The 17711-nt window shown below is 44.2% G+C and overlaps 2 protein-coding genes and 1 long non-coding RNA gene across 4 annotated transcripts; 1 reads left to right on the forward strand and 2 right to left on the reverse strand.

Moving 5' to 3' along the window:
• Positions 1-9267: 9267 nt before the first annotated feature.
• LOC118312913 lies at positions 9268-11467 on the reverse strand. Its single transcript, XR_004794342.2, has 3 exons — positions 11285-11467; positions 10546-10589; positions 9268-10018 (listed from the first exon to the last, which is right to left on the reverse strand). It is a non-coding gene; the product is annotated as an uncharacterized LOC118312913 (long non-coding RNA).
• Positions 11039-16312, forward strand: taf5 (TAF5 RNA polymerase II, TATA box binding protein (TBP)-associated factor). Its single transcript, XM_035637972.2, has 11 exons — positions 11039-11475; positions 12106-12337; positions 12503-12818; positions 12936-13099; positions 13597-13732; positions 13853-13973; positions 14088-14217; positions 14336-14500; positions 14661-14838; positions 15378-15555; positions 15700-16312. Exons 1-11 carry the CDS (start codon positions 11046-11048, stop codon positions 15912-15914), a joined length of 2265 nt encoding a protein of 754 aa, XP_035493865.2. The 5' UTR covers positions 11039-11045; the 3' UTR covers positions 15915-16312.
• On the reverse strand, positions 16313-17689 carry atp5md (ATP synthase membrane subunit k). 2 transcript variants are annotated; one of them, XM_035637983.2, is made up of 4 exons: positions 17580-17689; positions 16738-16846; positions 16519-16612; positions 16313-16420 (listed from the first exon to the last, which is right to left on the reverse strand). In XM_035637983.2, exons 2-3 carry the CDS (start codon positions 16822-16824, stop codon positions 16523-16525), a joined length of 177 nt encoding a protein of 58 aa, XP_035493876.1. In that variant the 5' UTR covers positions 16825-16846; positions 17580-17689; the 3' UTR covers positions 16313-16420; positions 16519-16522. The 2 variants fall into 2 exon arrangements, with proteins under 2 accessions (XP_035493876.1, XP_035493877.1); XM_035637984.2 differs by lacking the exon at positions 17580-17689 and adding an exon at positions 17185-17342.
• Positions 17690-17711: the final 22 nt, after the last annotated feature.

Consider the following 17711-nt stretch of genomic DNA (forward strand, 5'->3'; position numbering starts at 1 on the left):
ATGCAAAGCGCACTCACTGTAAAAGGCGCAATGAAGGTCATTCACGTGTCAACGTGTCTTCTTGACAGAGAAAAATGCAAATAGAGAATTGCTTTTACAGAGGTAAAAAAATGAAAAACCATCTGCAAACAGTGCCGTTCGGACCTAAGAAGGTTTTAAGTCAAAATCATATCATCAAAGACCCGTGAGAGAGGGGGAAATCACTGTGCGTCTGGGATTTCTCACTAGTTTTAAAACACTTCACTAATCCTTTGCATGAAAAGGAAAATCATTTGAGCATTTCGATGCAAGTGCTTTTTGTTTTTTTAAATCTAGATTTATCAAAGTAGACAAGAGCGGCAGAGCATCCTTACCAACATCCATTAATCATCTCGAAGGGTTAGATGGGGAGAGTCTTACAGTCTAAATATAAACCTAGAACCAGCAAAACTGTTTCCTTAGCTTAGTATGAAAAACTGGAGACAGGGGGAGGCATCTAGCCTGGTTCTGGTCAAAGGTGAGTCTGCCTGCCAACACTTCCATAATTACACAGGTTGGTGAACGTGGGTGGTGCTAAACCATCCAATGGGGTCATCACCGCCTTACCCCCTGTGCCCACTTCACCTATTTCAATCCAGAAGCTTTGAGGAAATGACGTTAAGATAAGCAATGGACTGCTGGCAGGTGAATGACTCACCTCCCCGGAAGTGAGTCATTCCATCTAACCTGCCAGTCACGGGTGAGTGAAGGGTAATTACAAGGCATCGTTCAAAACGTTAAGGCAGCAAAGGATGACCAAAAAGGCTTCATGATTTTCTAAGATCGTTGCCCAAGCGGAGAGGCGTCCAGCTGAAAATAACCGAGCGATTGTTCTCTGAGTAAATGTGGCGACAGTTATGGACACGTGTCACACTAATGCCCTCTTCCATTCTTCAAATGTCATCGTGGATCAAATGCATTGCCCCTCGTGGTGGCGGCTGAGAGAGAGGGAAACGGTCAGACAGATGTCAGCTCGCTGATTCATCTTGTTTTGGCGATGCTGCACAGATGTGGTGATGCAGACGTCACACGGGAAAGAAATGTGCACTTGACAGGATGGCAGCAAACTGTGGCAAAGTTATTTCATTGTGAGGATATGCCATTTATCTCATGAGCTCGACACACTATCGGCACTATTTAGCTGCATTTCCACAGCAGGAACTTTCCCCAGGAACTATAGGAGCCTTCGTGTTTCCACTGCTGGGACCAGGGTCTAAAATGAGTTCCAGGGAAATATTTTTTAATCCTCCACCAAAAGTCCCTGCTCGGAGGGTAGTACAGGGACCTTTTGGTAAATCCCCATGTAGCCGGATGAAGCCTGGTTCCTTACTCTAAGTCTTTTTGAATACGCCTTGTCACTAGTGCTCCCCTCTTTCCGGATCAAGCACGATCAAGTGGCACAATTTGAATTTCCTACATGGTTACTGTACTGTTGTTGGGTTTTGCTCGATTTATTTAGTACCTTCTTGTCGTGTACCGCTCTGCATTGCTGCCGCTTGTTCTTGCCGTTGGTTGTTCATACGTCAGAAGGGTTCTATGCCTTGTCTCCCCGAGCTAGAAACGCGGGCCAACAGCGGTCTGCAGGAACCTTTTAGTTCCTTGAAAAGTGTCCCTGGGACACCAAAAGTTCCTGGTAGTTTTAGGTTGAAACGTGGCTTTCTGCAAGTGCGATGGAGGTTTGACCGTCTGTCACTGGGGAACCACGGACATGACAAGGCCCAACAGCGAACCAACTGGCGGCTGCTGACCTTCTCTGCGGGAAAAAGAACAACACACAATCACGGACTCGTTTCGTTTTTAACATTTTGACATCTTTCAAATGCTCATTGCATCCGACGCCAGCCCCTCTGCGCCCACGGCTCCACCCTCTTTGCTGCACTACTTAAACACTCCCCTCCTCCTCCGCCTCCGCCTCCTCTCCATCTCCCAAAGTGCTGACTGGAGTCATTCCCCACCTGCTGGCGGCCTGCCCAGAGGCTGATATACTGTGTCACTGTACACACATAAACAGCTATTGATCGAGTAGACAGCGCCAAAAGCATTCCATTATGTTGGCGAGGCCATAATTAAACATATGAACTCACACTGAGCCGGTGGAGCCTGAGGACGCAGACCGACTCGGGCCAGTGTTGCCCAATGTTAACCTGTTAAAATATTTACCTCCCACAAGGAAGTGGCTGCGGCGAAAACGTCCAGCTGAGTGGCGTGGAGGTAGGGATGGTGTTTTTCTGTGAGTGTGGCTGACGAGTGCATATCACAAGGGCAGCTGATCTATAGCCGCGCTAACGCCCCGTAATTGGAGAGCAGATCGATGGAGCGGGATCAGCTATTAATTAAAAAGCAGTTTAGAGGTCTGTAGGGTCAGCTTTCAAGCAGAGTGAGAGGTCATATATCATTCGTTTACATGTGCGAGTCCCTTTAGGCCTGTTCACGGGTCAATCTGTCTGTTAGTGTTTCAGATATTCAAATTCAAGATTTAGGCACTTTTCACATCTTGTTTTAGCTTTAAGGAGTAAAAAAAAGCTTTTTTTTGTATATACAGTATATTCTGATGGGACTATAGCCTATTTAATTGACTCTCAAAGTGGTGTTCACCGATCTTGTCTTTTTTTTCCATCAAATAGCATAATTTAAGGTTCTCTGAGGGTGAAAACCTCTCATTATTGCTCCTTAGGATGAAAATGTAAGGAGCAAAATCAATTACACTGAATAACTTTCCCTGCACAACATAAATGGACATTAGACTCATGTAGAGTCAGATTCCATTTGACAGAGGAGTCTGTTCTGCTCTTCTGTGTTAGTCCTTCATTTTTTCCCCCAGAGAATTCAATGTCATTTGAAAATGCTTTTTAGCATTGATTACAAAATGTCCTCCTCTCGAAAGATTATAATTGCCAAAAAAAAGGAAAAACAACAAACAATGTGAAAAAGATCTGTTGATATTTTAATATAACCGAGTTGTATTGAGGAGGATATTTCAATATACACATATATGAATCTATATGTTTATTTGTGTGTCTGTCTTTAATGTGCCCATACCCTTCTTTGTGCATTCACCACCACATGTCCGCCTGTCGTTCTCTTTGCACAGGTCCACCGTCCCCAAGGACATTCCCATCATCCTGTCCACCCTCCCCTCCTGGTGACATCAAATGGTGGCAACAAAGAAAAGCCTGGTCCACCCCCATCCTCTATTTTGAGTCTAGGACACACACACACACACACACACACACACCTCAAGGAGAACAAAGAGCATTGCTTTTTTTGTTTTGTTTGTACAGTGGCCTGTTGGTCATTTCTCAGTGTTTCCATCTCGGACTGATCGGTCACACCTTGGTCCTTGCAGTGCCCCCAGTCCTCCTCTTCCACGGCGACGGGCGGCTGAGTGAAAATCAGTGCATCCTTTCTAACAATTCATTTGATAACCCTCACAAAAAAAAAGGTGCTCCGAAATACTGGGGCTCAGCGAGCAGATTAGGATTTAGTTCAGGTCCCACTGACATATCGGGGGAATTAATCTCAACTCGTCGTGCGTGCGCGATAAAGATCCTTATCAGACTATTGTCCTCAATGTCCTAGGAGAGGATTTCCAGCCAATGTGACACCATTCACTATAGGCGCCTCACGTCCCTTGATAAATTATTGTGTCCCTTGTCGAATGGATGAAAAGGGCAAATAATCGTGGCTTTTTTGACTATTCACTTTTTGCATTCCACAAACTTAAAAAACAAAAGAGCAGCTGCTATACATTTATTGTAAAACAGCATTCATACCTACGCTACATATACATACATACAAAATGCTCAAAATTATTTTGACGATTGCAAATTGCTATATAAATCATAAAATAATTTAGATTTTCTGTCACTAAAATGTTTATGTTGCCACTGGTTACGAATTATAACTATTGATTCAGGATTTTCCTTAGTGACAGGCTTTAAGTACCGGGGCTCTGACCTTTAGCAAATTGGAGGCCAACCCTTTATCTTACCCTCACCGTGTTTGTCCGTCAGGCGGTGTGCGCATGTGTGTGTGTGTGTGTGTGTGTGACAATCTTTACACATGCTCACTGGGCCGCATGGATGGCTAATTTAGTAAGGAGGCTATCTGAAGAGGTTTGGATTGCAGGGAACAAAGGACCTTCATGCAGGGAATTATCTCTTACATAAAGTCACTTTGGTTCAACAACAACAACAAACATCAACAAACAACACTGAACAACAGAAATAACAATGATGCAATATGTGTTATGACGACAGTTTCTGTGCATGAGATATTGGGTGTGAATCAAAATGCCTCAATTCAATACACTCTGCGTGTTTCTTGGTTTGACTCAGTTATGTTGCGTCACGGTGACATGCTGCCTTGTTAGTCTTAGACGGGGCCTGCATTATTCATGGTGATAAAGAAAATGTGGTGCACAACAATGTGTTATGAAGGACCTGCAGTGTGGTGGGCCCGCCTATAAGTGCCTGGGTAGATCTCTGCAGACAGAAGAAAATGCGTGGGAGGGAACAGAGAGAGACAGCGAAGCAGAGAAGTAGGGGAGGTGGTGCTGGAAGTGAACACAACTTCTTTATATGAAGGGACAGTTTCAAAGTAAGATCATTCAGCTCACGCACATCCCTCCACACTTGTTTTTGTCACAGATGTACATATGTAGACGAGTATATCTATGCAACAACATGGTCTATAAGAATAATCTTGGTATCTATATAAATTCAATTTCACTAATATGTCTCTGTGAGTGTGTCGTGCCGACTCCAAGACTCCAAACTCCAGCAGGACAACATGAGGGACGCGTGGACGGGGGATGAAGGTGATCACCGGGTGTGAGGTTACCTGCAGCAGCAGCCTTTGAGCAGATGTTTGACGGGGGCAAACTAAAGAGTGTATTTCATTTACTCACCGCAGATTTTTAACCATTTCGTCCACTGAGGGGCTGAACGAGCCCGCGGCTGCCACACGACCAGCGGGAGAGACAACTGCATGCAGGCTCCAGCTCTCCAGCGAGGTCAGCACTGAATAATGCAGTCTCCCCACATTTCATCCCTCAAAAATGGAGGCTCTCTAGTGCCTTCATACCCATTATTCTACTTGGATGGCGATCGGGCTCTTAAGATGCATTCAGGCACGCACACGCACATACTCTTCTGTTACCTCCCACAAAAACAGGAGCCAGACAGAGACAGAAATAACTTGATCTCGGAAAACTAAGTGACTTTTTGTACATAAAGATGGATTGTCGTGCAACGGTTGGCTACTATGTATTTCCATGTCCATGTTATGTGATAGCATGGACATGTGATGGAGCAAAAATTGAGTGATGGAGCATCTATTTTTAAGTTTAAGGAGGTTTAGAGGTTTGAACCCAGTTGATGCAAATTCTAGCTAAATCAGTACGGTGAAAGGTGTGTGTGCGTGTGTGCGTGTGTGTGTGTGTGTGTGTGTGTGTGTGTGGGTCTGTGTGAGTATTCAGGAGGAAAATGCAACAGCTATATTCAGGAGGCAGTTATTAGCCTTTCATTAGGCATATCAACACTGCAGCTATTTTAATCCCACTGCCTCAACGCAGTGCGATTACACTGGACAAAGATGCGATTGTTGCTAACGGCTACTGGGGGAGAAATCCCATCCCTCCTCTCTCGCTCACTCCTCACATCACTGTAAGGAATCGCCTTTACTCTCACAACTCTCTTCATTGGCTGTTTCACACAATCCCTCACACGTTTGACACCTTCCATTACCACTGCCTCTCACCTCTCACATTCACAATCTCATTTAAGCCTTTTTCCCTTCTCCTCCCTATCATCCATACGTCCTCGGAGTTGAAGGTACCACCCTTTCTGCGTTGTTACACTGCTCCCCATGCGCTGCCCCACCCCTCTTATTCCCTGACCCGCTCCCTATTCTGCTGCCTTCCCTCCTTCCACCCCCCCCCCCCCCCCCCCCCCCCCCCCCCCCCCCCCCCCCCCCCCTCCACCTTCATACTTCCCTCACTCTCCCCCTCTCTCTTTCCTCCTCTTAGGGCATTTTTCTACCTCTTCTAAGAGTCACACCTCATGAATTATTTACCCCGTGCATCTCAGTGGGGGATTTTTGCTGCTTTTCCCGACCGTTTACACGTAGACAGGCAATGTTTTACGAAAGACGAAAAAATGGGCCTCTCCTTTAAACGTGAAGGTATAAGCGTAACAGATTTTGACAGCCACACAAACGCTCTCTGGCTGGCCGCAACGACACTTCTGCATGGAAGACAAGAACACCATCATGACAAACTGAGAAAGGACAAACACGGCAAGTCAAAGAATCTTTGGAGAATCAAATATCAAGAATATGTAGAAAATAGGGGACATCCAAGGTGGAGTTGAACACGTTTTCTTTTGGACAATTCACAGCATGTGCATAAATAACCCAAAAGGTTTCAAAAGGAGCAATCATCTTCCCAGCTCCATCTTTCTTGCAAAGTCTGCACTCTCACGTCCTGTTTCCTATAAATTGCCTCAAATCTCTTGGTCAGGATTTAAATTCCTCGGACGAAGGCAAACGTTACATCGCACTGACATCAGTCCAACTTCCCAAAAAGCGTTCATTTCAATGAACACTTCACAGTGTCGCGGAACCGACTCAGACTGGTGCCACCCCCCTAAGCTATAAACCTCCCCTGCTCATCAGAGAACAGTTTTACTGGCACATAAGCTTAACGACTTGGGGGGGGGGAGGGGGGGGGGGGGGGGGGGGGGGGGGCATTCATAACCGCACATCTATGCATTAACCATGTAAACACGGTGCAATAACCTTTTAATTTAAACCAGTGGTGCATGAGAGTGCTTTAGTGGCTGGTGCCATATGAATGTAAGTGCAAAAACAATTGTTTAAATTGCATATACTATTGCACTGCTTTCAGACAGTGTGTTATTTCAGGCATATGTAAAACAGGCTCTTTCTCTTTGAGGTGTGTGTGTGTGTGTGTGTGTGTTTGTGTGTGTTCTCCTACAAAGCTGCCTCTGCTGGGGGAAGCCACACCCTGCTGTCTCCTGACGCAGAGAGAGAGACCGAGCGGAACTGGAGAGCACAGCCACCGCTGAAGTGTGATGGAGGAGACGAATGAGCGACGAGCATCTCTCTCCACATCACTCACCCATTTCTTGATCATTGTGAAGACACCACACCGAGGGTGATGAAAAGCAGAAGGTTAGAGAGGTGGGCTGGTGTTGTGTTCAGTTTGAACCCGAAAGCATCTGGGGAACAGTGGACAAGGGGGAAAGGCTGCAATGTGCAGTAGCAGCAGAGGGGAACTTCTATAAGAATACATTATCAGCGTGAGTTAGGGTGGGACAGAGAACGGGAATGCTTTGCAATATTTGGACAAATGAAAGGTGAAGATTTACATAGAATCTTACCTAAAAGAAGACAGATGTTTAGCTCGGACTGGCTGTACTTGGACTGAATATAAGAGATTTTCTTCATTTTTAATTGTTCGAGATGTTGTGAAATTAAATCAGATAGTCGATCGAAAGAGACAATATAAAAATACTCCACAAAGCGCCAGGTGCAGACGCAGGTAAATGTAGTAGAGGGAGAAGTAAGATATTTCCCTATCAAAGGAGTGGAGATAAATCATAATGCCATGCATAAAGTGCCAGTAAAGTTACAGTAGTTGAGCTAAGTATTTAAATGATTCTTGTAGATTCCTCTCAGAGTAACAGCTGACTGCTTTATGTGATAATTTATATATATATATATATATAAATTTATTTATTTATGTGAAAACTCATTTTAAATCAGTGTCAACACAGAAGAACTGCGATGTTAAAACAGCTTGTATTTGAGATTAGTTGTATCTTTCAGTATTCTGTCATTTCAAAATAAAAGCGAGTGTTCATAGTCGTGGGGGCAGCTGCCTACGTGGTGGTGCAGGTCTGGACCTTGCAGTCATTTTAAAATGCTCTATGAAGTGGAACACTTGAATCAATAACCATTTGCCTGACACGAGTGTTTCAGCCCTTATCACCTGCATATTTACCAGGTCTGACAGAAGGTGAATACAAGAGCTATGTCAACCACGTACAGTAATATTGCTGATCTTAGTATTCTCCACACCACACATACGGGCAATGTCCTTCAGTGGAAAACACAGACGGAAGGCGTGTGTCCACGCTCCCCAATTAACAGCTCCACGGTGAATCTACACTGATGACCACGCCCTGAGCTGCTGGTGTTAACGTCTCTGTCTCTGTCTCCTACACCCACCAGCCAAACCCAACCCCCATCCCTCCTCCACGCGGAGCTTCTCAGCCGCAATGTTACACAACGCCCTGCTGCCTCTGCCGTGAACCCTTCTTTTGTTCCGCCCCTTGCTGTGGACCTTAGGCTGCATGTTGAACCTGCTGCAGAATTACTACCACTCCCAACATATCCAGTGGATGAACAAGGTCAGGCGTTAAAGTGTATCCATACCTGATAGGGAATGAGGTAAAAAAAAAATAGAACAAAAGTGGTGAGGAGCTTTCACCCTGGAGAGTTTTTGTAACATAGTACAGATCTGTAGGTTTGAATTGTAAATGCATCATCTAATATTCTTCCTACAGTACAATCCACACATTTGATGTAATGATAAAGTTGTGAAACAACGCTTGAGCAATTGTGCAGGGGATATTTCGCGTGAAGTTCATGAGAGATACTGCTGGAGCAAACGTGGCTTCGCGATATTCTAAGGAAATTAAATGGAAAAACTATTAGGATCTGATTATCTACTGACAAGTTTCCTACAAATGACAACAGATGCTATGCTGACCCAAAAGATGCACGTTCCTCTGACAGGGCGCTCAGAGAGGGTAGATGTGTAGCTTGTTCTTCTCTGGAGGCAGAAATCCAGTATCAGCAGAATGTAAAGTGTAAAATGCTGATTTGTATATGTAGTTTCTGTCAGTCTCGTGTTTATTCTCTCTGCTACAAGTCTCATAAACAAACTTATACTGCATTTTAATCAATCCTTCATGTAAATATTTTGACCCTAATGTTCAGTAAAACTTGTGTGTGCCTCGCCTTATTGCATCACATACTGTCTGATATGAAGTATTTGTATATGAAATAAAGAAGAAATGGATTTATTCACTGAATTATCATATCAATCATAATCACTTGAACAAATGCAAAGAACCTCTGTGACATAAAAGAGGAGGAGGGGGTTGGGTCACAGACAAATCTCTGTCTGAGAAACATTACTGAGGTAAGAAATACAGCATGTTATTTGTCACTGTTTATTTTCATTTAAAAATTCACAGATTATTCAATTAGTCAGTTAAGGGGAAATTTAAAAAAAATAATCAAACAGATTTTCACAGGTCCCTGCTCGAAAATGACATGCCCAAAATGAAAAGAGTATATCTACAAGGTCTATATGAATAATCTTGGTATCTATAATAAAGGTAACACTTCTGATTTCAGCAGAGGTGTAAACATTAGCATAAATGTTACTGGGACAGAGTAAATGGAAATGGAAAAAAAAATTCTGAGTGAATATCCCCTATGTAATAATGCAGATGAGACCCTTTTTCTCTTGAAATACATAGAACATCTGAACATTATCCGTGCCAAATTTAATCCTGATAAAGAGAACCAGAGCAAAGTTACAGGCATGGTCGGGACATGGTCAGACAGACATTGACACAGCTGTTCCATGAGAGGTTTATCACTGCAAAACTCATTTGATTTCACTTATATGTCTCTGTAAGTGTGTATTACATTTAATACAACTGTTTTTAAAAAGGGGTGCTCATCTGTCGCTAAAAGAGACTAGACCTGGGTCGGAACTAAAACCAAATTTGGACCCGTTGGATTAAAGATAGCAAAAATGTTTCACATGTAGACATTAAATGTTTTCTTACTCTTACTGTTTCCCTTAGGACAAACTGAACGTCTTCAGGTTTTCGATTGCTGATCGGACAAAGCAAGACATCTGTGGGTGTCGTCATAGCCTCTGGCAACTTTCCCCTATCTGCAGACAAAATAAATGACCAATTAATCAGGAAAAAACCATAAGTAGATGATTAATCAATAATGAAAATAGTTGCTGCAGCTCCAATTTTCTTTGCAAATTTACTCATGATACATTGTCGTGGGGGATCATCGGGTTTGGACAATGAAGGCTGAGCCGGGGGTTTTGTGGGAGCAAAGTGCCACCACCTGGTATAAAATGGTACACATCTTATTATGAATGAAAGGTTTGTGTAAGTTGAAGCCCTTCACCTCTTATTAAAGACAGTGAGAATTAAGACAAGTCATCAATCACATTAATTAGGAAAATAATAAGGGAATAAATTGTAACTATTATCTCAATCAGTTGATCGTTAAGATACATTTTTCGAGGCAAAAATGCAAAACATGCTGTTTCCAGATTTTCCAAATGTGAGCATATGACATGATCATAATAGTAAACTTGGGGTGCACGGCGGCGTGGTGGTTAGCACGGTCGCCTTCCTCCATCATCAAGGGCCTCTCTGTGTGGAGTTTGCACGTTCTCACCGTGTCTGCGTAGGTTCTCCGGCTTCCTCCCACAGTACAAAGACCTGCAGGTTGGGGTTGGATAAATTGGAGACTGTAAATTGACGATATGTGTGAATGTGAGTGTGACTGAGTGTAAGCGTTTGTATGTTGGCCCGGTGATGAGCTGGTGACCTGTCCAGGTTGTTCCCCACCCCTTGCCCAATGTTCAGCTCTGGCAAAACACTCTATAATGCAAAAATACAACAGCAAAAAATATTTTCATAGACAGAACCTTTTATGGATTATAATAAATATCAAATCAAATGGCTTATGTGAGAACTACTTGTGCAAAATGTAACGTATTTGATAAGAAATGTACAAACAACCAACAGGCCTCTCTCCACTGTCGACGACGGAGGCGGGCCTTCTGCTGTGCTCTCGATGACGCTTCATCAGTAAGGACCAATCGGGTGGCCGGATCTTGCGCCGTTCGTGTTTTGTTTTTTTTCAACCTCGCACATGCGCACTTCATTCTTAAAATGGCGGCCGTACAAGGTGGTCTGGTCGACGCGAACGAAGAAAAGGACATAAAATCGGAACCAGCGAACGATACCTGGGCAAACAATAATGCGAACGACGGACGACTGCCCTCTGCATCGCCCGGCGCCAGTGCTGCGGCCGGAGGCAACAAAACGGCGGCGGTGGCGACGGCGGCAGCCCCGGAGGACCAGCAGACGCTGCTGGCGGTCCTGCAGTTCCTCAGGAAGAACAAACTCACCGAGTCCGTCGAAATTCTGCGTCGCGAAGCGGGATTACCGGAGGACTCTCTGGAGTCGAAGGGGGCCGACTCGTCCGGGGCCGGCTCGGGAGGCGCCGCGGGCGGTGTGGACTCGGAAGGCGGGGAGGCGAGCTCCCTCCTCAGCCGGGTGACCGTGTCATCCTCCGCCGCTCCTCCGGCGCCAACAAAAGGTTCCGCACAGTCACTGGCTACTGAAACCCCCGTCGCACGGTTAAAGCGAACGTTAATACAAACTCCCCTACGACTTAAACACCGCAGTATTTTTTCTACGCTGATAACAACTTGCCACGACAATAGCGAATACAAGTTTAGGATTTAATTAATGCAGAGTGGATATTAATTGTAGCGCTGCATGGATTTCATTACATTGCACGAGGTATTGTACTTGTAAAGTTCCTGGTGTGTTCACTCATTTTCCTCGGGGTTGAGGGATGTGCTGACAACACGCTGCTTTTAAAAAACTTCCACCATTCTTCACATCTCATGCAATTATTATTAGTTAATGTAGGAAAAACAACAATCGCAAATATTGAGGCAAAACAATTTTTTGATTTTCAGACAATTTTTATTACGGTAAGACAAAATTCTGGTTTGGTTGATAAGTTTTTTTCCAGAGCTTTCACCCACTCAGGTCACGGTCTTCATCAGTGGAAGGAGCGTCGTCGTGACCTAGTCTAGTCAAGTTAAAAAGTCACGTTGCTCGTATTCTGACAGTTGACCTAGTACAAAAAAATAAATTAAAGTTGATTCCACCTGGCCAGGAGAATGATGGTGTACTTCACTTGGACTTGTTTTTCCAGCTGCAGCTGGGGAGGATCAGCCCGATGTCAACGTGGTGCTGTCAGCCTACAGCCAGCAGGGAGACCCGGTTCTGTATCCGGTGTACTACAGCGGCCTGAAGAGGTTCATAGAAACTGTTCTGGATTGTCACAGAGCCGAGCTGTCTCAGGTCTTCTACCCGCTGTTTGTTCACATGTATCTGGAGCTGGTGTACAATAATCACGAGAGCGAGGCCAAGGCTTTCTTTGAAAAGTGAGTCAACGCCCCCCCCCCCCCCCCCCCCCCCCTCACACACACACCCACACACACACACAAAAAAATTAAACCATGATTTATTCGATTTTATTCAATTCAATCCTTCAATTCAATCCCGCACACCTGTAAAATTCTACCTCTTTCGTCTGTCCTCCCCCTCAGGTTCTGTGGGGACCAGGAATGCTATTATGGGGACGACTTGCGCATTTTGTCCAGCCTGTCGAAGAGGGAGCACATGAGAGGCAACGAGACCCTGCTTGACTTCCGCACCAGCAAGTTTGTCCTGCGCATCTCCCGTGATTCGTACCAGCTGCTGAAGAGACACCTGCAGGAGCGTCAGAACAACCAGATCTGGAACATTATCCAAGAGCACCTCTACATTGACATCTTTGATGGCATTCCACGCAGCAAGGGCCAGATCGATGCCATGTCGGGCAGCTTGGCTGGAGAGGCCAAGCGAGAGGCCAACAAGGCAAAGGTTGGTTTTGTACACCGCCGTACATAATCTTTATTTGTCTCCCTGCCACTTTTTTTAGGACGTTGCTATTAAATCCACGACACATGCCTTGTTTCATCGTCATTTGACCCGCTGTAGGTTTACTATGGATTGCTGAAGGAGCCGGAAATTGAGCTGCCACTTGATGATGAGGATGAGGAGGCAGAGAACGAGGAGGGTAAACCCAAAAAGAAGAAGCCAAAGAAGGACAGTATGGGCTCCAAGAGCAAGAAGCAGGATCCTAATGCACCTGCACAAACTAGGTAGGGGATTTTCATTTGTTTTTAAATCTGCTGTATACTGTATCATTTTGCATCTGCACGGCTGGTTGTGTCATCAACTGACCTCGCCAGGCCAAGACAGTGTGATCCTGTGAAAGTTGGTTGCGGCACAGGAGTACAATTCATTGAAAATTCAATTGAAAATCGTACATTTTATCATTGTGTATGTGAATTGATACTTTTCTTGTAAAAGCATCCAACCATGCACTACTGTTCCGGTGACTAATTTCACCAATACTGCTTGTGAATTAAAAACTTTGAAGTCAAATTTGAAGAAAACTTCTCATTCACACACAGTACAAGTCATCCAGCCCACCTTTTGGCATGTTGTACTGCAAGTCTCTACGGGCAACAATGTTTAAAGGAGACTATAGAGACATTTTAGATTGTTAATTTGTGAGCTGGTTTTGAAAATCTTCAAACTATTTCTGAACTTACTTCTCTGAGACTGATGACATTTTTTGTATGCTATTGCCTAGGATACCTTTGCCAGAATTGAAGGATTCAGACAAGCTGGACAAGATCATGTACATGAAGGAGGCCACCAAGAAAATCCGCCTGGGACCAGACAACCTCCCCTCCATCTGCTTCTACTCTTTTCTAAATGCGTACCAGGTAAAACACCATGACCACAACGACGATTCATTGGGTCTTTACACATTTGAGGAGCCAATGGGACGAAATTCAAATTACAGTATAAGTCATTTCTAATTATCATCATCTTTTGCCCTGCAGGGTTTGACTGCGGTAGACTTCACAGACGACTCCAGCCTGATTGCAGGAGGCTTTGCTGACTCCACAGTGCGGGTTTGGAGTGTCACGCCGAAAAAGCTCCGCAAGGTCAAGTCTGCAGCAGGTACAGTATACGGCACTGTATAAAAGTATCTTTACTTCTTTTATGGTTAGAGAAAAAATGGAATCGGAGTCTTTGTTGGTGATTTTCATCTCATCTTTCCCATTTGCTCTTAAGACTTGAATCTGATTGACAAAGAGTCTGACGATGTGCTGGAGAGGATCATGGACGAGAAGACAGCCAGTGAGTCAAAGATCCTCCATGGACACAGCGGCCCGGTGTATGGCATCAGCTTCAGCCCAGACAGGTAGAACAGCTCCAATGCGCTGAAGTGTTACATAAGTCACACCATCAGCAGAAACTACATGAATCTTTCCAGTATCGATCATAAACACAAGGTAATAACTGTGGATTTTACCTTTCAGAAACTACCTGTTGTCAAGTTCTGAAGACGGTACGATCAGGCTGTGGAGTTTGCTAACATTTACTTGTCTAGTGGGCTACAAGGGCCACAATTACCCAGTGTGGGACACCCAGTTTTCTCCCCATGGCTACTATTTTATCTCCGGAGGACATGACAGAGTTGCCCGGTAAGAGACTGAATGAGCTATTAGATTCATGTGTGAAATAATACAATCCATATAAAATCCTTATATATGTTTCTGTAACACAGAAAATGTATCCTCTTGATGCACAGCAGCACAGGTTACAGATGTCTGTCATAAGTCTGTGTTGTGCTATCTCCAACAGTCTGTGGGCGACGGATCACTACCAGCCTCTACGGATGTTTTCTGGTCATCTAGCTGACATCACTTGCACCCGTTTCCACCCCAACTCCAACTATGTAGCCACAGGGTCGTCTGACCGCACCATCCGCCTCTGGGACGTCCTGAACGGAAACTGTGTCCGTATATTCACAGGGCATAAGGTCAGACAGGTCACAAGTCGGCATATTTTACTGAGTGTCACTTGAGTTAAAAGTGTGGGCTTGCTAGTTTTACATGATGTTAAACATGTAAGGGTGTGTGTATTGTGGATACAAATAAAGGAGATATAGACGCCCCGCAATTCATTGCGGGCAGCGATATTTAATGTGACGCGCCATGCACGAACGTAAACTTTGATCAAGTCCAGTGTCTATCTTTCCCATTTAAATATTTAACCATCTTTGTTAGCGTTGTTTTCACCTGTTGTAATGGTCAAACGTTCAACCTGCATCTCTATTTCTATTGTTTGATATGAAAAAGTTAACTTTAATTGCCCTACCTGTCGCACTTCCGCCACCCACAGGCTAAAAAAATGTCATTAGACACAACCACTATTTTGCCACGGCAGTGGTTACAAAAAAACTCACAAATCAAAGCAAATACACACAACTGTAGATTCACAGATGGGAATAGTGCAGCAGAGGTTTGCAGAATTGAGTTCCGACAACTACTGAACCTGTGTTTGAAATTTATTCCCCAGGGTCCTATACATACGCTGGCTTTTTCTCCCAATGGGAAGTTCTTGGCGTCTGGAGCCACTGATGGAAGAGTTCTTCTCTGGGACATTGGTCACGGACTGATGATCGGAGAGCTCAAAGGTCACACAGATACCGTCTATTCCCTCAGGTTCAGCAGGGATGGCGAGATCCTTGCCTCCGGTGGGTGTTCAATGACCTCCTTATACTTTAGATCAGCTGTACTTATCCACAGAGCTTTGTTGTTTTCCAGTTTGAGTTTCTACAAATATAGCGACCACGTTTCCTTCTAGCAGACTTGCATTCAGAGTATCCTTCTTTCTCTAGGTTCCATGGACAACACAGTTCGTCTTTGGGACGCAACAAAAGCATTCGATGATCTAGAGACTGACGACTTCACAGCAGCCACGGGACACATTCATCTACAAGATAACTCCCAGGAGCTTCTTCTGGGCACCTACATGACTAAATCCACACCTGTCATACATCTTCACTTCACCCGAAGGAACCTGCTGCTGGCTGCTGGCGCCTACAATCCATAAAACATTACTGGATTTTGAGAGGGGGAAAAATGGACGCATGACATTATGCAAATGTTTTGTCCCATAGTTCTACAAATAACAGAGGTTTGTGGGGCAGAGGGAACAGTTTTATGAAACTGTATTATCCCTTCACCTGCAGTGGACATCTAGCTGTGAATGAGGGTAGAAATGATGCTGGCCCACTCCTGTCCTGGCCCAAGTCTGAAAGATTAAGGCCCCAAATCAACCTCATCTATTGCAGATATTCCTTTGCCTGTGGGAAGTGCCATTGGTGATTGAGGACCATGTATAGAAAATGATCACTGCGTGTAAAACTTTGCTCAACTCATGACTAACATTTCTGTATCATAGTCTTTTATACTGGTGTACACTGTAAATAAAACAAAGTGTTTTCTATGTTTTGGGCATAAATGTTCTTTATTGTTCACATGGGGAAACCAAACGGGGCTATTTTATTACAAGCATGTCCAGCTGCTCTCTCCACTCCCAGCTGTCAGAATAGACACCTGTAAGGAGACAACAGAGTGAATTGAAGAGATCAATACTTTCCCGAAGTAGAGCGGAATTGCGAACTAAATGGGTTAAAAGCTTATAATGTACTTACATGATCACTTTTCCGTGACAGCGGCCTGTTTCTTAGGCTTGAGTTTGAAGAAAAGGGTGATGGCTAATATAGTGGAATATGTGGCCAAAACACACTACAGGAAAAACAAACAAGCATGATGAGAAATTCACGTGCAATGGTTTTGGTCTGTTTGACAGTTAAACTGTTGGGTGCGAAACAAAGATGTTGTTTGTTACTGGAGACCCGCTCGCAACTCACATTCCTCCTTCCTGTGGTCGTGAATGAATTGAAGTACTTGGCAATTCCAGTGTAGTTGTGACCCATTTCAGCTTCGTGTCCTCCCATGGTGGATGGTTGGTTGATGGTCCTAACGGGAGAATGAGCGATAAATAATTATATGGTACATGAGCGAGTTTGACCTTGGCAACAGTATGTGACAATATAATCTGAAGACTTAACCTTATTAGTTTTAAAATATATATATAAATCAATGATGAAAACAGGAGTTGACTGCAGACCCACAATAATATTAAACACTACCTGAAGTGGATATCCCAATTAGTATTTTAATCACAACGCTGAACATTATATTGCACGATAATCAGGACTGTCTCGATAATAGGGAGCGCAAGTCAAGTACATACAGTGAGATAATTCAAGAAACTCGGATTCATCGACGACAATTTGGGCAAAAAAGCAACTTACTTGCAATAGTGAACTCGCCACTGTAGTTACAAACGTTACTACATTGCAACTTCATTGGTGACAGTCCGGGCGCGTTTCTTATAAATCTGATGTCAGGACCACGGTTTAATAATTGTTTATGACGGGTTGAGCAACGTTACCATCGCTGTGGTTGACAAATGCACTTGAAGGTGGGTATTTCCTTCCGACGGACGTAGCTCGTTAGCTAGCACACTATGGTGAATCAACGTAGCTTGCCATGTTAGCCTGCTAGCTAACTACATTTTCAGTCCGTTAGTTAAATGGTGCGTCGTAAAAGCGGCGTTTTAACAGAAAACACTACTACACTGCTCCTGAACCTACTAAACATTCGTAAAACCAACTGCTCATTGGTTCCCTGGGACCTCCTGTCTTACCTTTATCACGCGACCCCTGTGCAGCGAAAATGAGACAGTAGTGAGATGCCCTTCAGCAGAGAGAGGCCGCAATGCTACATCTACAAAGGAAGTCCCGCCTCCTCTCTGCGATACAAAAGTGTATCACTATTG

This window comes from Scophthalmus maximus, chromosome 8 (assembly GCF_022379125.1).
Source record: "Scophthalmus maximus strain ysfricsl-2021 chromosome 8, ASM2237912v1, whole genome shotgun sequence".
NCBI lineage: Eukaryota > Metazoa > Chordata > Actinopteri > Pleuronectiformes > Scophthalmidae > Scophthalmus > Scophthalmus maximus.